Source organism: Homalodisca vitripennis, chromosome 3 (genome assembly GCF_021130785.1).
Source record: "Homalodisca vitripennis isolate AUS2020 chromosome 3, UT_GWSS_2.1, whole genome shotgun sequence".
Lineage (NCBI taxonomy): Eukaryota > Metazoa > Arthropoda > Insecta > Hemiptera > Cicadellidae > Homalodisca > Homalodisca vitripennis.
The window spans coordinates 162,909,896-162,931,125 of NC_060209.1; the positions used below are offsets into that span (position 1 = coordinate 162,909,896).

Here is a 21,230-nt window from a genome sequence, read left to right on the forward strand (position 1 = left end):
GAGGCTTAGTACGATCAACTTTATCTTTGAGGTATCCTCAAAGAAAAAAATCCAGCGGAGATAAATCAGGGGAATGAGTAGGCCACTCTACTGCACCATGTCTTCCAATCCATCTGTGAAGGAATATTGTATCCAAGTATTCTCTAACAAGGAGAGCAAAGTGTGGTGGCGCACCATCTTGTTGGAAATAAATTCTATGAAATTGTTGACCAAGAGCAGCTTGTAGTGCAGGAATTATCTCATTTTGGAGCATTGCTAGATACGAGTCACCATTTAAATTACCATTGATAAATAATGGGCCCATAATTTGATTTCCTGTAATACCTGCCCAAACGTTAAGTTTCTGTGGATGCTGTGTATGACTCTATCTGCCACTTTCACATTCTAACAGTAGTTGTGTTATTGGTAATAATTATTGATTCCTGGCTTCGATTACTACGTTGTCAGATGATGGGAGGGGAACATTTTGAACACTTATTTTGATCACAGGTACTTAAAGATTGGTGTTTACTTGTAATACTTAATAATTTACATTGTTCAATTGTTTTAAAATTCAAGTAGCTATAACTACTGAATGAATCCACCTTTTGAAGTCCGGTTTGCGGCATTGTACTCTGCTAAGTATGACCTTTAATTTGATACCAAACTTGACCTATGCTGCTATTTAAGAATTTTGTCTGACTCCTTTTGGACCGTCCCCCAAAGGGATTATCTGGTCGGTAATTGGGCAGATGTGTGCGTTACTATCACCAGTAAGCACGTGTGAACTTTGGTATTTCTTTATATTGTGGTTCAAAAATTAAAAAAAGAGGTTCCAGACTTAATTGACACCCTGGACATATATATATATATATGAATGTTTATGTCAATAAACATTGAATCACAAAAAGTATTTGCTCCACCAGGACACAAACCCGGATCTCTCACTTGCAGGGTGAGTGTGCTATCACTACACTACAGAGCCCTTACTTTCTGTGATTCAATTATATTATACTTGGCCCACTAATAGCAGAAATTAACTGCAATTTTAATAGTATGGTTACGAATTAAATAAATAAAATTTTAATTATCTCAGATAATTTTAAATTACAAAAACTCTTTTGCCTTTGCACTTATGTATGTTTAAAATTTAATTTATGATGAAAACTAAATAAATCTTGTTCTGGTTTTTATTATTTATTTATGTCCATTCAACATAAGTCTAAAATACACTTTTTACTTTCTAAAAATGAAATAAAACCTGAAATAAGTTTATAATTTTTAACACGTTTACTGCAGCAGATGACCCAGTATGCTTGCTGTCTATTAGAGTATCTATCTTCAAACAATATTGTAGACAAGCAGTGAATGTGTTAACTACATGTATTATAACTAGACATTTGTCGCACAGTAGTTTAACACGCTGGCAGTGGCCAACACTCTAGTGTACATAGTGTCTTATTAGAATACTTATTATCACACATTACAGACCAATATTAAAGGTGTCAATTCATTTAAGAATTTTTTCCTCAGTTCTTTATCATTATTTTGAAAACATTTAGTAATTACTTACATTAGCAAAGGCCAGATAGAACAACTGGTCATGGCTGTACTGCTGGAGACCTGGCAGCCTGGGTTCCTCACCTCCCCTAGCCAATCGTCTGTGATACCCCCAGAGAGCAGCTCGTAGTCCTCCATTGTCTGCAATATTCTCGCCAAGTGTGAGGTTACCATCCACCTGAGCATACAGAATATGAACTTCAGAGTTACACACCTTACATGCAGCAGCCTGAAACCCTATCACCACTGGCCAATGGTATCTGATAAACCCATAAGAAAGGCAAACAGTCCTCCATTGTCTGCTGTGTTCTCCAAAGCATGAGATTGATATCTTTCAGTAATTTTTTTCAAAATTATGATTCGCCACAAGTGTAAATGCATCCCAAACCCTACATGACTAACATTTGTATTACCTTTGCAGCTCACAGTTTTTAATGTGTTCATAAAGTATCTTGTGTAAGTTGATTCATCTGCATCAAAACAGTTGTTTTATTTCAACACAGGACTACTTCTATGTTCTGTTTAACAAAATGCCTGCATAGCTTCAAAATAATTGCTATGTACCAGATAATATTTATTTTTACAAGAGGAGGATCTTTTTTAATTAACCAAAATATACTTATCTACTAATGTGCATAGTAAGCCATATTCATCACATTAATATGCGCTGACATTTCTATATGTTAGTTTATTCTATTTTATACTCCTACAGTACCTGGTAGTCTATAATAGGTTTAGTGTCTATATTTTCAGTATTCTCAGCTATTTACAGAATTGAATTCTTAACAAGTTATAATAATGCATAAAGGCTCAGTCGGAAGCGTTGAAAATAAAACCTTTGGTAACATGCTGATAGTAGTTAACTTATTTTAATTTTATCAATTCAGCATTCTTTTCATGTACCATACCTTATATTTTTATTTTGAACAAGACCGTTTAAAATATAAATTTAATCCACAAAGAAAAAGATTTTTTCTTTGGTTGAGGTGTTGCGATTTCTTTTGAATTATATCACAAAATGGAAAAATACATTGTGTTCTTCTGTTGTGTAAGTAATCACTGCTTAAGGACATGACCATATTGAAGCTGTTGAAAATAATCTGCCTTATGAAGCTTTCATTGAATAAAGAAATACAAAAGTAAAAATACACAGCCAAAATTGGATCATTATGTAACATTTTAAAATATATTGTAGTATCTTTTCATTTATTCTAATAGTTTAACATTAATTCTAAACACTTATAATATAGTACAATTCAATTAATTTGAGCTAATAAGTCTAATGCCTCAAACAACAAAGAAAAAACTCTCAAACCTAAAAGGTAGCGTAAAAAAACAACCAATAAAAGAGATAAGAACAGTTGAGCCTACAAAATGCAAGAAGGCAATTGAAAGGGAAGAAAATTTAGTAATATAATATGTAAGATTCTTTACACACACTTTTGTGTTGGATGTGTGATGAGTGAAAACAGCCATAAGGCTAACATTTTTCTAATGGAGTGAAGAAACACATGCGATCTTTCACATGTGGATCCCATGCTCGGATATCCGACGTCCCATGGATTCCCACCATGGATATCCCATGATATGGACATTGTGTCATGGTCTGCACATAACTAGTTCCATATTAAACAAAAAATGCTGGATGATGTATAACATTTTATGTTCTTTGAAAACCGGAACCAGTCAAAAGAACTTAAGGGTTAAAAAGTGGCTCATGAATCAAGTAACAAGGAAACTGTAATGCAATCCATCTTCCAAACCTTAAGTGCAGAACATGTGGAATCATAAGTTGCCATGTAAGTAGTGCAGCTTGACTTCTTCCTATGCATAGATTGCATTGACCTGTTGGGAAGGATTTAATGAAGGATAATATAAGAAGTTGCTTTTATTCTCAAGTCACTTTTTCTCTTTTATGTTTTCATCTTCCTCCCCACTTTTTTTACATATACAGTATTTAGAATCAAATCAGGTGGTGTAGACCTTGTCAATTATTGTTGAGTAATAAATACGTTATGTTGATGTAGTTGACATTTTGAGTTCCCGTATTGAAACTAACATATGTTTTTAAAGGTAAATGTATAGTGTGTAAACATCATTTTAGTCTGTTTTTTGTATTGAGTACTGTTACCCCAAACTAATTGTTTGTATTATTTTTCATTTTCAAAAATAAAGAAGTAATTTAACCATGGCTACTCCATTGGTATATTCTGCACAAATTCGCAAACAAACTGGTCCTAAAAATTGACCTTTTACCAATGGTAGTGATCGAATAAGAGTTATTTTTTATATAAATATGTAAGATAAACAGACTATACAGTTATTAGATTGAAAAATTTCTTAATAAAGCAAGTTTTATTTGTTCTTTTTAAGTATAATACTCTTTGGTCATTTAAAATAATAGGATATCAAGCAGTGAAAGTGATAGAAGTAGCAATGATTAGGGTGCCAGAATTGCTTATGTTACTCATGAAGACAAACATTTTCATTCAAATCTTTGTGAAGAGATTTTCATCAGTGGCGTATCCAAGATTTATTAATAGGATGTGTTACCAAAAGTTTTTTTTAAAAAAAGGAGAGGCCGATCCCCTTTGAGTTTGTGCTTATGAACAATGAAAAACGCAAAGAACTCATATTGTAAGTTATTTTAAGTACAAATTAGTCGATGAACAATAATTTGATTGCTTTACAGTAAATAAATGTTTCTATTTTTTAATTATACTTTTTATGATGAGGTTGTAAATCAAATAAACATTCCATGGCTACATCACTGGTTTTGGCAAGGATAAGTGTTATCCAATGCCTAAGTATCTAAAGTATAGGCTACCTAAGTATCCAATCTAAGTATGGAAATTAGATAAAAACACAACTGTTCAAAAACAGTAGTAGATGAGCTTGATCCAGATCATAAACAAATATTTTTTACTTCTCAACAAATGTTATGTCCAAATTTCAACTTCCATTCAGTACATCATCATCATCTGACGTTTCTGTTATCACGGGTCGTCGTACACAGCCTCCTCGCCATTCAGTACATACTTAAACTAAAAAGTAAACTGAACAATTATTTTTAAAGCTCTCACCCATTCATCCACATCTTCAATATAGTATGTGCTATACTTGTCTACGAGGCATGAGACTTTCTGTGTAAATGATTTGATGGAATCATTGGACCACCAGCTACGATAGTTCCCCAGCTTATCATACTTTCGCCCTGTGAACCGTAAAAGTGCAGTTTTTACCTAAAAGAAATATACAAGGAAAAACAAACTCTCTTAAATTGATCTTTTGTTTACTTTGTATTCCACATAATCGCTGCACCCAACAGTATTCAGAGCACCTGTAGAAGTCTCTTATGCAATTTGCAACGGAAATCATAATCTCAAGCACCCTATGAAAGAAGTGTTGAGCCATAATAACATTCCTTTGTCCTAATAACAACTTCTTAAGAAACACTGTAGTCATATGTATTTTTAATCTTAAAACATAGTAAAAGATTTCTTTTTATTGTAAGAAGACATTCAGTTTCCACATCTTCAGAATTGATGAAATTACATATTTGCTAAAAGACTGATAGATGATCTTAATTTTTAAGTCCAATAAAAATCAGAGACAAAATTTTAAGGTATTAATTTGTTAAGAAGCTAAACCATGACTATTAATGACTAAACCATGAATATTCATTTAACATTAGGAGTACATATATAAATTATGTTTTATTTTTTTAATTTGCAAAAAAAATTTTTTTTTTCTTAAAAACAAAGAAATAGTAATTAAATTATTTTGTTTTTTATATCTGATGTAGCAGCAAATATAATAACATCCATTAAAATAATTTACAACATTATTATCTTGAAATTGGTTTTACAATTAATTGGAATTCATGAATTGATTCAAGATTCAAGATCTTTATTTGTTGTTAAACATGATTTACATGCAATAAACATCGTCAGTAATATGAATGGCTTAAAAAATATTTAAACTAAGAACTTCTTATTTCAGTTTCCTTAAGCTTCTTTCAATTTCTTAATTTTTAATAATTAATTAACAAATTTAAATAGTAGTAACAAGAAACTAACAACAAGAATTAACAGAAAATATTAACAAGATTAACAGTGAATAACAAAACAATAACAAAAAGCCTATAACTAGTGAATTAAAATAATCGAGATAAAATTGGTAAAATTAGTCAACAATTTAAAATAAACTACAAAACAAATCAACAGTAATGAATTGTATTATCCTAATTTAAAATCTAATATCACTAGTATCACTTGCCAAATATTGTTCTATAGAATAAAAAGCTTTCTCTTTAAAACCAGGTCCTCAGTACATTTTTTAAATTTCACCATGCTGACTGACCAAGCTATTCTTGGTAGTTTATTAAACAATTCTATTTCAATAAATATAATGACTTTTCTTTGTTTTCTCTAATCTAACACTTAAAACATTTTAACTTTCCATTATATCGAGTTAGGTAACTATGTACATCCTGTCTTAGCTGATATTTACTTAGGTTTGCCTTAACTCTTAACAAACAATCATAAATAAATAGACAAGGGCAGAGTCATTATATGTAATTCTTTAAAAACTGGGTAGCAAGACTCTCTTTCTGGTATACCCTTAAACTACTCTTAGTGCCTTTTTTTGCCATAAAAAACACTTGCTTGGCTGCACTACTATTACCCATAACACCACTCCATACAGTAGATGAGGATGAAAGAATGCATAGTAAGCTGTCAACAGCATCTCTGAACTTACACAGCTTTTTTAATTTACGTAATAAATAAATTACTCTAGCTAATTTTTTTACAAATAGTTTGAATATGAAAGTCCCAGCTTAGCCTACTATCTAAATATATACCTAACTGCTTAACAGGTTTAAAATTATTGCTTACATTAAAATCTAAGGAGAAACATATGTGTTCAGTTTTGTCATTATTTACTACAAGAGAGTTGACTTTGAACCATTCTTTTGCTCTTTCTAATGCTCTGCTCTGATCCAAACATAAGAAGGTCTAGCTGTTTGTTCCTGCTCAGTAGTGTTGCATCATCTGCATATAGAACTGAATTGCAAGGCATGCTATTTGCAAAGTCATTCACCGCTATAATGAACAAGAAAGGTCCCAATACTGATCCTTGTGGTACACCAATTTTTACATTACAGAAATCAGATTGGTCATTAGCCTGTACCACCGTCTGCCTTCTACCAGTGAGGTATGATGAAAAAAGTCTCAGTTCCCCATCCATCCTTAACACCATATTGATTTAGTTTTTTCAACAGCAAGTCATGTGGAATGCAGTCAAATGCTTTTGATAGATCTATTAGTGTAGCAGAACATATGGTTTTACATTCAAAAACTATTTAAGACTTTACTGATACTGATTCTACAGCCTTGATAGTATTACGGGCCACGTATAAACCCAAACTGCTCATCACAGTTAAGACCATTCTGTGATATATATCCATACAGCTGCTCTTTTATACAATGTTCAAAAATCTTACTAAAATATAGGTACCAAAGATATTGGGCGATAATTGGCTGGATTCCGTTTATCTCCTTTCTTATAAATAGGTATCACTTTAATTACTTTCATAACATTTGGAAATACGTTTTGCTGAAGCATCATGTTGTACAGATATAATAGTGGCTCCTCAATATAACATAAATAATTTCTTTTACAACCTTGTTTGAAAAACCATATATGTCCTCACTTTGAGATGAACTTAAACTGTGATACACATTTCAAAATATCAAATTCTGTAATGTGATGCCACTTAAACTTTAAATCTAAATTAGAATGACTAGACAGGTATTGGATTTAAAAATTCTAAAGCTTTGCTACTATTATTGTTTTGACTGATGGCATTACTTTGATTTAGCTGGGAAGCAGCATTAACCAAAATATTCATTCAATTGTTTGGAATCACTTCTGGTTCTTTACTTAATTTTATACTTTGACTTTCTGCTTTTATTACATTCCATGCAGCTTTACACTTGTTATTTGCATTTTGAATGTAATGACTATTTGCAGCTATCTTTGCTGAGTAATTTTACACTTGTATCTTTTTTTTGCCAAAGCATAGTTATTCTTAAGCTGAATTTTATCCTCATTATTTTACACCATGTTTTAACCTATCGTACAAAACTAGCAAAAATTCTCTCATTTTCTTCAGTTCAGGTGTAAACCAATTAACTTTCGGTTTGTTTCTTAAAGAGTTAAACTTTAGTTTTCTTAACCTTACAGCAGTTATTATAGATACCTGACAATACACCAATAAATGAACTGAAAGCCTCATCTACATCACTATACATTCTTAATGGCAACCAATCTACGTGTATTAGTTGAGCTTTCAAGTTAGAAATTTGCTCCTGGTTTCAGATTTCTTACACTACAATATTTATTCTCTTTATCCCTCGTTAAATTTGTATATTGTTAAATGTTACAAAAAGTCCTGCATGGTCAGACAAACAAGGTTCAAATACTTTACAGTTAGTTTTTTTCTTTCAAGTCATTAGTTATGACATTGTCCAGGCATGCATTGTTTCTTGTACTCTCAGTATTTAAGCAATATAAGTTGTAAGATCTAAGCATGTTTAGGAAGGATACAGTTTTAAGTGTGTTCTTTTTTATGTCAATATTAAAATCACCTGATATTATAATCAATGCTCCATTGTACTTCTCTTAATTACAAACTTAATTCAATAGTTCTAATAAATAAATAAACATACATACATCTGAAGTAGGTGTACGGTAAATGGTAATAAACAATGCTATTTATGTCATTCAAAATAATTGCTGATACCTCAAATACTCCTTCAAGACAGAAACTACTTACATTAATTACGTTGTAATATATACCCACTTTGACAAATATTGCAACACCCACCCCTAGTAAGAGGAGGTTTTCTACAGTAAATATCTGCCTAAAAACATACCCTGATGGAATATACAGTGAACTTTCATCTTGATTCAACCAGTGCTCATTGATAGTTATTATGTTACAATTTAATTTATCTAATGCTAATTCTAAAGAAAACAACTTATTTCTAATGGACTGTATATTTAGATGGAATAAACTCAGGAGTTTGTCAGTGTTGGTTGTGGTGTCGAAGGCTGAAGGTCCCCTGTAGGTGGTTGGTCGTTTTCCCGCCGGTGTCGGTCTGGTCCCTGACGTGTGCTCGGGGTTGACAGCTGCTTATCCCCGCTGCCTCACATATTCTCCTCCGCCAAACCTTCTCTTACCAGTTCTATTGAGATGCATACCGTTTGATGTGTGCATCTGCCTCTCCGCTTTGCTAGCCTCCACCACAGTCACATTCGTATAGCACTCACCGAGTCTTTTGAGTTCCAAGTTAGTCTTCTGGTCTCTTGGTTGACACATGGACCAATCAACCAAGTCGTATCTATTCGGAAGGTCCACTAGTATAATTTTTTTATCCTTACATTCGTCAAGAGTTTTTTTAAATTCTTTTTAATGCTTCTTCTCCCTCATTCCTAGCCACATCATTAGTCCCACACATAATATACTAACATGTTCTTCTTCATTTTTTAGCTCTTCATCAATATTTTTCCTACTAAGAATTTGCGATGCACGGCCTCCAGGAGTGACAAAACCCACAGACTTGAGAGACTTGTTATGCTGATCATTATTTATTTGGGTGTTAATATGCCACGACAAGTCCTTCCCATGACTATCCGCACAGATCAACATTTTCTTCTCAGGAATTCTGTCCTCAACCTCATGCAAGACACTTGTGTCCTCCACTGCACTATCATCGGGTGGTGTTAAAATATTGTAGCGATTTTCAGAAAAATAACTAGGCCCAACATTCTTACTTTTTGTAAAAAGACTGCCTTTTAAGAAAATTAACTTTATTCTGCTCTTTGTTAACCACAGATGAGTAGGAACGGTGATTAATAGTACGGTTAAGTTTGCTATTTTGAGAAAAGGATGTTAAAACTGCTGGTAAACTATTTCGTTTTACTATCATGTTTCTTTTTTGAGACAACAGTAAAAGACTCTTCAGATATTGTCACTAAGTTATTCTTTAATTCTTTAATTTCAGCTTGAAGCAAAATTAATTTTCTCCTCTTTTTGCAACACCATAGTTTCGAGGATTGGTTTTGAAATGGTTTTATTCTAAAGAATGAGACATTTAACAACTTTTATAGAGTAGGCCCTGCACTAGTAGCATTGTCATAATCAATGATGTTTCCTCCCACCACAAGATTATCTTTTTCCACGCAGACATAAACTTCATTTCAGAGCTTATAAAAGGAAGACAGACTTTTGAAGCGAGGACATAACCTCCAAGGGGTCTAGATTTTTCATTCAATTTTTCAATTACATTTTTAGTAAACTATTATAATTATTTAAATAATTCAGTATTACTGACATGTACTGCTGAAAGATCATTCTGAACAAAGAAATGGGTCAAGAACTTTTTAAGAAACAAAATGGGGCTTTACTCTCAGTCCGGAAAAATATCAGTTGTCTGGAGCTCCCAAAATTTTTTACTGGCTATGTTATTGCTTTGAAGTTTAATCTCCAGAATAATAAGCTGAGAGGCAAACTGGCTAATCCACTACAGGGAATGACCGTGTAAGATTTGTTAGATTATTTGTGTTATGACAATGTTTATAAATTGTTATAAAGTGTTAATTAATCAGTCACAAGTTATTCTAAACTTACCATCTGTATCTAGGGCATGGACCAACTCGTGGCCCAAAATTGAGCCAATAGCTCCATAGTTAAGGGCACTGAAAACAGCATAACAAAGTTATAAATAGTCTTTATTCAATAATAACTAAATGTTACAAGGTTTTGACTGTTATTCCATTTTCCCTTTCCCATTTACGTAACATGGAGTCAATATTGTAATTATCTAAGAAATCTTTTTGTAGATCTTTGTGAACTTAAAGTTTTCAATGTATCTTGAGTTTTAAAATGGATCTCGTACAAAAGATTGTAAGTCCATTCGACCATCCATTGTTATTGGATTTACATGTAATAGATATCTGGTAAACCAATCAAAATACATAAGAATTGTTTATGACAAAAAATTTACGAAATGTTATATGAATTCTAAAACACTTTAGTTTTTCTTAAGCCCACAAATAATGGAGTTGTGAAGTTTTTAAAAGTTTGAATGGCTGCCATATTTAAATTAAATGATGTACCAAGCTGTCCAATAAACTTAGCTGAGATATTTTTAAGATCAATAGTTTGAACTTGTTTCAGCATTCCTTTTGTAGTTCTTGGTGATATACAAATTTGTATAGGATTTACATATAGTCAATATCTCACAAACCATTTGAGGAATGGTTCTTAATAATTTAAAAGATATTGATTGGTTACTAATAACCTAAAAGTTTAAATAAGAAGTTGATATTTATAGATCAGAGGTTTATCTATAAGTATATACATATTTATAGGTATAAGCTATTAATAATATCAATATTAGTACATTTTCAACTTATTTGGACTTTTTTGAGACAATTATTGATTCCACAGGCAGTTAGAACTTTGGAACAGGTAGTGGTTTTTGGCTCCAGGGTCATGCACTGTGAAGCTGCGTAGAAACTTTGTTGTGTGATTACTACCATGAGTACAATTGTATTATGCCAATCTTGTACACAACATCTATGGAGTAATCAATTTATCATAATTTTCCAGTGATAAAACTAAATATAGTTCCAAAACAGCAAATCTTATCAATGTTGTAATAATTTTTTAATTTTCCATCGAACTTGTCACTTAATTGCAGACAGACATTTAGTGATTACTACTAGTAATGATGACAATAACCATACAGTGTAATTATTCGAATCAAAACAAATTTAATGTAACATAAATTATAAACAATAAACATTAACATTTATATAGGAAAGGAGACCCAATGTATTAATGCTTATTCTAATGTCATACTCACTCTAGTCCCAAATGGTAAAAAGGGAACTGGATCATTCCCATAGGAACAACTGTAAACATACAGATTACAAACTTGATCACTAATTGTACAATTAATTCTTTTTAATAAATAATATTCCAATAAACAACAAGTCTATTACATTATACTCTTTAAAATATTCAAATTTAAATTATCTATATTAATTACAATTATAGTACTCACAAATCATGTTATCCTGTACACTGTAAGCTGCATTAACCTCTAATGGATTAAAGCCAGAGCTGAAACATGCAATAAAAATATTAATAACAGGCAAATTTTTTAACCTAACGAATCACTTTTCCCTGGAACATAGAGCTGATTTTGGTGACAGCCATAAAAACTGAATATTCTATGATCTTTTCAACTGTAGTCCACTGTTTGCTACTTGTGCTTTGATTCTTTAACTTCTCACAAAGCTTCCTGGAGAGAGGGGAAATTAATAGTTTTTCACAGGGCAGAAAAACAACTACTGCTGGTAATTGGTGCTTTGTATTAGTGCGTTAGATACAGGAAACACTAACACAGCTCTTGGTCTGCCTTGGTATTTCCTTAAATGAAGATGAGGAAAATAATTTTGATTTAAACATAGTACGAAAAAATGCTCCATTCAATTACTATTAAATTATACCCAACTATCCCTATTGTCTTTTTTTATTTTCCACATACTCCTTCGACACAACTTAAATTTATTGGAGGGTAGTTATTTTATCATGGTTTCATTACTGAATAAAATATAAAGCTATAAGCACTTATATGCTTCTGAAATGATATATCTTCCTTGACACATGTTAAGTTTTTGCTACGTTATCTCTTCACAACTTTTTACACATCATTTGTTTCTACTGTCCACTATTAAATACATCTTGTTTGTTGTAATCTTTGTTAGCCCTGGATTGGTAAGGCGTCGTCTTCACAACATGTTAGGTATGTATATAACTATGTAAAAAATAATTGGAAATAAATCATTATTTCATGTGCAGGTGCTGCTCTATTGTTTCAATGTGTTCCGTGGTGGAGTAGTCGCTGCAATGAATCCTTATAATGTAAGTATGTTTTATGTTTGTATTGTGTAGTCCTGTTGACAAATCCGCATTTGTTTCATTGAACGTTTTAGTGAAGAAACAGTACTTTGTGTGTTTTAATTACACTGTCACAGTGACGAAACGATACAGTGTTCTTTATAAATTAAATGTTTCCGGTTGTTTTTGTTTTTGTTTTGCTTTTATCCATGATGCATGATCAGTCCAATATTAACCAGAAAAGCAACAAGCCCCCTCCCTCCTGGAAAGCTTTGTGAGAAGAAGTTTAAAGACAAAGTATCACAAGCACAAGCGGCAAAGTGGACTACAGCTGAAAAGATCATAGAGTATTCTTTTTGTACGGCCGTCACACAAAATCAGTTCCAGGTTCCAGAGAAACGTGCTTTGTTAGGGTTTGTGCAAGTTTACTGTGGCACCAAGGTACCAAGCTATGATGCCAAATTCCTCATTAGCAGCTTCTCTTATCAACATGAGTACCAAGCCTGCTATATTGTTTTGGATAGCAGCTTGTAATAAGAATGGATATGGACCTGCCATTTAAGTCAGGTGGCTACAATAATAGCTGCCTGGGGCTCTATCAGCCATCAAGATCTCGGATTTTGCAGATGGTGCTCATCCTTCTTGGGAATCTCCTGTTTAAATTCTAAGAATCTTTAAATTGTTGACTTGTAAGTTATTAATAGTTAAGTATTTTACATATAATTTGGCTTATATTTTTCACTTTATAATCTTAGTTGTAGTATTTGAAGTAGAATAGAGTCTTGTTCTTTTTTTAGTGTATTTTTGTTTTGTTCTAATGTTAAAATGTTTATTATTGCTAGTGTTAGGTTGTGGTATTTGACCTGGTTTTTAGTATTACCAGAACTTGCATGTTACATACTCATCTTGCATTATAAACCAATAAGTATCATAGACTAATTAATTTCAAAATCTTCTTTGTTCAGAGTCCATAGACAGTTTGAACATATAGGACAAGGACAACATAAAAACAACACATTTATGACTTCTAACTGCTACTCTTCTTCAGCTGTGAAATTTAATAACATAAGATGTAGCATGCACATAAATGTATACAATTCAAGACATGACAAATTCAGTGGTGTAACTAAGGGAGCATATAACACCCCACTAAAAGAAGCAATAAATGTACAAACATATTGATTTAACAACCACCCAACAACTTAATTGAAATCAGTAATTAAATTTTAAAATTAAAATTAAGCTTATCTAGTTCATTTAAATTTTGATTTAACCCTTACCCCTTCCCCGGTGTGATGTGCTCTTCAATCATATTCATTTCCTCAGAGCCAAGTTCTAATTACAACTCTGTAACGATCACTCTGATCAATTTTCTATGGCTAGGAGTAGAATGAAATTTAATCCTTGAAGTTAGTGTGACTTAACTTAATCACATAAAGTTTCACAACAGACTCTAATGCACTGCAAGGGTGGGGGGGGGAATGCTTAATTAAAATCATAACCTGTTGCAAAAATTTCCTTTGCTTGAAATTTTGTTATGAGTATAAACCATTTAGCTGTAAAACATACCTGTTATAAACATTGTAAGTGTGCAGATTCTTGAAGGAACTGTAAACCGAACGTCCCAAGAACGTTAAAATGTTCTCTAAATGAGTCTTCTCATACATTTCAAGCTGAAAAACATATTCAAATTATTTTAAACTTTATATATGTGTGTGTGTGTGCGCACGCGCGTGCGTGCGTGTGTGTGCGTGTGTGTGTGTGTGTGTGTGTGTGTGTGTACTGTATATGATGATACAATTATAATCTAATATAACATACAATTTCTCTTACATTATTGATAAATAATTTATGTGATTTTATCAACTGTAGTTTGAATAAAAAAGATTTTAACATATCAGTTTTTACAACTTTATAAATTTTTATTTCTAAATTACTATCCACTATTTTTAACCATTAGTTTGACATCAGTTTTTACAACTTTATAAATTTTATTTCTAAATTACTATCCACTATTTTTAACCATTAGTTTGACATCAGTTTTTACAACTTTATAAATTTTATTTCTAAATTACTATCCACTATTTTTAACCATTAGTTTGACATCAGTTTTTACAACTTTATAAATTTTATTTCTAAATTACTATCCACTATTTTTAACCATTAGTTTGACATCAGTTTTTATAACTTTATAGATTTTATTTATAAATTGCTATAAACTATTTTTTTATTATTAGTTCAACAATGGGTTGCCTAAAATGTGCATTTTCTCTGAAGATGTACAATTCAATGTCATGCTTATAAAGAAAGCTCATCATCAGAACAAAAACTACATACAATTATTTTGTTCCAAGCTTGATAATATGCTGCTCATGACTTAACACATTGAATAATTAAAAAGTTAATTTTCTTGCAGCTCAGAATGGCTGACTTGATTCAAAATTTATTCATGTACATGAATGCATAGAATATGCTGAGCCCTCAAACATTTTTGGATTGCACCGGAAGTACTTGTTTGAAATCTGTCAATTATTCTTTACCTTTGTGATAGCTATTTTTGTTTGAAGCTAGTAGACCAATGCTCCGTAGTGTTTCACAAAGTGTGAAACAGACCTCTGTTACTTTTTACCAATTGAACATTAATTTAACACTTTTAAATGTTATTTAATAAGTAAACCAATTGTAAAGGATTTAAAATGTTGTAATTTTTCTTTAGTATAGGAACAATATTTGCTGAAACAAAATTAATTTACTCATAACTATAATTTTTATATATATCCCCCAGCACTCAGATTCAAATTTAGTTGGTTGATGAACTCATTTAGATTATTTTCAAAGATTTTTGTGAAAAAAGTATGGTTATTAGCTTTTGTAAACAATTAATTTCTTCTATTATTGAATACTGCCTTAGAATAGACTGTTCCAGGAAGGGCTTCCTAATAAATATAATTCAATTATTCTAAAATGATTTTTCTGCTACTTACCGTATCATAGTAATCCTCCACTTCATAATTATCAAGTATCCATTCAGGAAATCCTATTCGCCTCTTGATAACTGATACCTTGTCCTTTATAGCAGCTTTAGTCTCTTTATCTATCCATGAGGTTCTATCCACTGCTTTCATGAATGAAACTTGGATGTCATCTATCATTTCGTTTACCTGTCAAAAGAAATTGGAATTTATATAAAAATGCTAAAGGTTGTTAATTGTTAAACATCTATTAAACCTTGAATCATCTTAACAGGCGTTATTAGGTACAACACAAAGTCACCCTATTGTAAAATAACATAACCTAAATATTAAAAAAAAGTCTGACTTATACATTATGTTTTGAGAGTCAGAGAGCTTTTTATTTTAGAAAGGCACCAATCAATCCTTTAGCCAGTAGATAAACATTTTAAAGGGTACACTTTTAATTATTGTGTTGTTTAATACTGTATTTTTTGTAATTTTTCATGAGAAAGCGCCAGTTTTGATAATAAAGGTGGTAATTCAGGTGTCAAATAGGATGGAATACTGAACTCACCTTTGGTTTGGTCTTGTATAAAAACGACTCTTTAGTAGCAACTGTCCCAACAGCAATGTCTAACAGCTTGAATACCACATATGCACAATGAGTAGGCCTGAAATGTAATAAGAATCATAAAAGTGGATGTTTTATACTTATAAAATAAAGAGGTAAATATAATACATAGAAAAATATCAGTTTGAGATATTCAGAGCAAAAAAATTATCTATTGGATTATCTATATCTATTGGTATACAAAGAGAAAAATTAAAATATGATATAATGTTTAAAAAAAGAAGAAAAAGGGGGGATGGGGGAGGGAATGAATATGGTTGAAGAGTAGACAACACCAGAGGGTATGGAATATATCTCAATAAATCTAAATTTAAATGCATTAGGCCTGATTCAAAGTAAAAGATTTAACTGCTGTATTTCATACTAGCTGGATTGCTGATATACTTTTTTAATTTTTGGAGCTCTTCGGAGAGGTTTTCTTCCCCACATCTCCCTTTAGTTATACCACTGATGAAGGCTACTATGTGGTAAATAGCTCCAGTGGAACAATCACGATTTTAAAAGTATAAAGGTTAAACCTGAAACATCTAATATGCTTATCTAGGTTAGAAACAGATAACAAAAAAACAAGTAACCGTTGGATAACTCTGAGAGAATTTCTTATAAGTGGTATTTACTCTAGGGTTCCAGAATTGAAATATTTTTTTATTTTATAATCTTCAACAAAATTTTAATAAATTGCTACTTTCCCTAATAACATACAACTCTATTACAGGGAATGCTTACAATACAAAGCAACGTCTTATACAAGGTATGATTCGTTTTTGCGGTATGTCATATACCAACCAAACTTAACCAGAACATTTTGATTATTTTATTCACACCACTTACAGACAATATATATACGGAACAACCAATCGTCCTTTGCATTTGTTTGTAAAGAGAATAATAATACTTCAATAACCCTTCAAACATAATGGACTTCTAAATTTAAATAATTTTTTTAACAAAGTCATTTTAAGAGAAATCTCTTAAAATGTTGAGATGTTTTGTCAATTTGCCCTGTTTTTGGCTTCATTAAAACCTTTTTTGTTTCCTTATTTTACAATTATTATGGTTAGCCAAATAAAGTTACAAATTGTGGTTTGTGTGACACTGTGACACTCAAACACCATGGGTAACACAATTTGGGTATCTCTCCATCCCTTCTATGATTATGTTGGAAATTCCATGAGAACCATACTTTTTGTGTTGTTCAAATAACAAGTTCAGTTGAGAATGAAAATATCATTGTTAACCAAAGGATCATTTCACCAGGAATTATACACATCTCCCAGGAGGAGAGGGGATGACTCTTTGCATGTGAACACGTGTTTTCATCGGCTCTTACTTTTATGTCTAATTTCACGTACTTTTTCGTCACAGTATTTTATTTAAAGTTATATAAGTTTTTAAAGCATTTCTTCCACTTCGTTTTAGTGTAATAGTTGCGGGTAAAACTGGCCGAAGAGTTTTATTATTTTATAAAAAAGATTTTATGTTTCGGTCGCCACCGCATCTGAGGTCGGGAGCGAAGGGCAAACCCGTTCCCTTATTCTACAACTGATAAGAGTAAACCTACCTTCCAGCGCTCATTATCAGCGTCATCAGCGATAACTTCGACCCGGATCCACAACAATGGCAAGCTCTGATAAAAACACGGGAGGTCTCGATTCGGTATCTGTGGAGAGTTGCGTCAATTCTTATCTGTCGAGCTGCGGGTGTAATCACTGAGCTTGTTCAGCGCCTCGGAGACAAAATAAAGGACATTGTGGAGGTAGCGGTACGAGCTGCGTTAGCTACCTTCCAAGAAGAGTTGAAGAGGCTGCCATGACGAGTTGGTCACAACCGTGACTGCAAGAGTAGGCGAGCTGGAGGATCGAGTGCTGGACAAGACGGACGATCTTGAACAATATCAAAGGCGGGATAACTGAGAATCTTTGGCATACAGGAGACCAAGGGCGAAGACACGGACAAGCTGGTAGTCGAGTTGTGTCGGGAGAAGCTGGGAGTGGAGTTGTCCGATGCGGCGATTCACCGGAGTCATCGCATCGGTTCAACAGTCCCAGGCAAAACAGTGAAGGGAAGCAGCTGCCTCGCCCTATTATTGTGAGGTTTACCACCTACCGGCAGCGCCAGCAAGTGTATGCTTCGAAGAAGAAGTTAAAGGGGCTCAGGAGTTACCATCCGCGAAGATCTGACCGCACGCAGGATGGAGGTGTTCCGGGCGGCAGTTAGCTCAGCACGGGCCGAGGAACACTTGGACGCTGGATGGTCGTGTTCTGTGGGTTGATCGGGGCGGCAGGAAAGGTGTTGGTACTCGGCTGGCGGACCTCGCATCGAACTCAACAGGCACCAAGTAAATCGTTTGTTGTATCTATCAAGTTATTTTAGTTTTCATTTCTTTGTTCCTTTTATTACTTTTGGTTCATAAAATTATTATATAAATAATTACCTTATTTTTTTTTTTTTTTTAAGAATATGAGTATAATTTTAATTTTTACATATACACATTTTATTTATTCCAAATAAACTTTAAAAAGGAATATCATAATATAACGATTTCGTTTAATAATACAAATAATTTCTGTAAAATGCTACAATTAAATTAATCAGTCTATATTATATGTTTAGTTCCAATATTATTTTATTAATATAAATTTTTATTTTGTTATTAAATAGTACTTCTACTAATGAAATAGTCTAAGTATTCCGTTTATCTAAACACGTACTTCATAAAATCGTATAATAATTGTTATTTTATATTAGGCTATTCTATCCAAGTTTACAGTAAAAATAATATTTTTGCAATAGATTTCACCATTTACTAATTTTCTGTTTTTACTAGAATAATAAAAATATTGTATTTATATAATATATTTATTTCATAAATATGACTTTTTATTTACGTTACACAATATTATTCTTTTTTAAAAACATTCAGAACAATAATTTTTTTATACAAAACTATAATATTTTCTATTAAATCTCACATAACAATCAATAGTCATAATATATATACAAGTTTGTGGTAAATTGTAAATAATATTAGGTACTTATATCTAATGGTTAGTTATTGATTTTTTTATATTGTGAGTTTCTTTTTTTTAAGTAAGTGGAAGTCAACTGTGTGTATTTATTTATACTACTATTTTAGCATTATTGATATGGTTTTGTTTATTTTTAGTTGATTAGATTGTATTTATTTGAGCTGATGGATCTATGTTGTGTTACTGTATGTTACTTATGTGGTCATATATAGCCCTTTTTTCGAATAATGTTAGTTTTAAGTTTTGTAAATTATAAACTACACGGTGAAGTTGGAAATGTGTGTGTGTGTTGCATGAAAGGGTTGTCTGCAGTGACGCAGCCACGGTCTGTCGGTCGCGGCCCGCGGGCCTCGCGGCGTGTTGTGGTGCTGGCGTCTGACGGTGCTGCCCCGAGCCCAGCGCGTGCTTCCGTCAGCCCTCCAGATCTTCTCTGCCAATCTCTCACTCCTTTCTCAAACTTCTTAAAGGCAGCTCATGTCAATGCACAATCTCTTTATGGCCACATTGATGAATTTCGTTCCATGTTTCAACCATCTCCTGTTGACATTATTCTAATTTCAGAAACCTGGCTGAAACCTCACTTAAGTGACAGAAGTGTCGAGCTTCCTTCCAGGTTTTAACCTGTACAGAAAATGATCGCCTGCACAAAGGTGGTGGCGGGGTAGCTGTGTACGTCAGGGTCACACTTCCTTGTCTCTGTCCTGCTATCATCCGATACATCCAGAGATGGACGGCCAGAATACATGTTTCTGGACGTCTGTGTTAATGGAACACACATTTTAATTGCTGTTTGTTACAGAGCTCCTCACCTGGGCTACATGGCTGAGTTTGAACATGATCTTCTGGGTTTTTTTGGCTCACTACAGTCATGTTATTGTGATGGGAGATCTTTAATACTGATTTACTTGGACCAATTACTTATGACCAAACTTTTTTTAACAATATGTTTTTACTCGTGTAACATGACCCTACTTCCTCTGCAAGCCACTCACCACACTGAGACTGCCGACACCTGGCTTGATATCATTGCTGTCTGTGACCAAAACCCTGGTTGCGCACCACGGGCAACTTCCTGCTCCTGGCCTTTCCAAACATGACCTTATTTTTCTTGCTTATAAACTAAGAACTCCCAAGATCGAACCAAAAGTTATGTTTTATAGAAACTACAAAAATATCAATCTTTATTCCCTGCTTATCGATGCTTCTATAACTCCATGGCATGAGGTCACATCGGCTGATAATGTTGGACATTATGGTATCAAAATTTAATTCATTAATGAATGGCCTTCTTGATAAACAACGCTCCATTTGTTTCAAAAAGAGTAACTTAAACAGCCTGCCCCATGGATCTCAGAATTTATTCGACACCTTCAGAAAGCAAAGAGATAGAGCTTTCCTTAAGGCTAAGCGATCCAAGTTACGTGATGACTGGGCTGTTGTATATAAAAAATTAAGGAACAATGTGCAACAACAAATTAGAAATGCCAAGATCAGGTTTTACTACTCTTCCCTGTCTAAAAAAACAATCTAGCAGAATTTTATGGTCAAAAACTGAAAGATCTTGGAGTTGGCAAGCCTAACACTTACTCCCCGGTTTCCCTTAATCTCGATGATATCAACAACTTCTTTGTTGAGATTCCTGTTGATCAGTCTGGGGCTCAGGAGTATGTCTCCGAGCTCAAAGGTGCTACTTTTGATAAACCTGAGTTTTCAGTTCTCTCTTTCACTCCGGTAACAGAGACAGATGTGTTAAAGTCTATTATAAGGATGTCCAGTAACGCAAGTCGGGGCCGATGGCATTCCTATATAGGTTAATAAAAGGATACTCTTCAGTTACTCTTCCAACTATCACTGCTATTTTCAATAAATCATCTGGCTACTTCAATGTTCCCATTGACATGGAAGTCTGCTTTAGTTCGCCCACTTCAGAAATGTTCCTCTCCACAAAATCCTTCACAATTCAGGCCAATAAGTATACTCCCTGCTTTATCAAAGTGTTTGGAGCGGATTGTTCATCAGCAATTTTCAATATACCTTGAAAGTAATAACATTTTATCAAATTTTCAATCTGGTTTTCGCTCCAACCACAGCACTACTAC

General features: G+C 32.9%; 1 protein-coding gene across 1 annotated transcript in view; it reads right to left on the minus strand.

Moving 5' to 3' along the window:
* The window catches only part of LOC124358430 (endothelin-converting enzyme homolog), a 74,157-nt gene that overhangs the window by 12,003 nt on the left and 40,924 nt on the right, over window positions 1-21,230 (minus strand). The window contains exons 14-21 of the mRNA XM_046810727.1: window positions 16,046-16,142; window positions 15,502-15,678; window positions 14,087-14,190; window positions 11,679-11,737; window positions 11,478-11,526; window positions 10,238-10,305; window positions 4,623-4,753; window positions 1,553-1,717 (exon numbers count right to left, since the gene is read on the minus strand). Of these exons, the coding sequence (XP_046666683.1) occupies window positions 1,553-1,717; window positions 4,623-4,753; window positions 10,238-10,305; window positions 11,478-11,526; window positions 11,679-11,737; window positions 14,087-14,190; window positions 15,502-15,678; window positions 16,046-16,142 (850 nt within the window). The remainder of the gene's footprint in view (window positions 1-1,552; window positions 1,718-4,622; window positions 4,754-10,237; window positions 10,306-11,477; window positions 11,527-11,678; window positions 11,738-14,086; window positions 14,191-15,501; window positions 15,679-16,045; window positions 16,143-21,230) is intronic.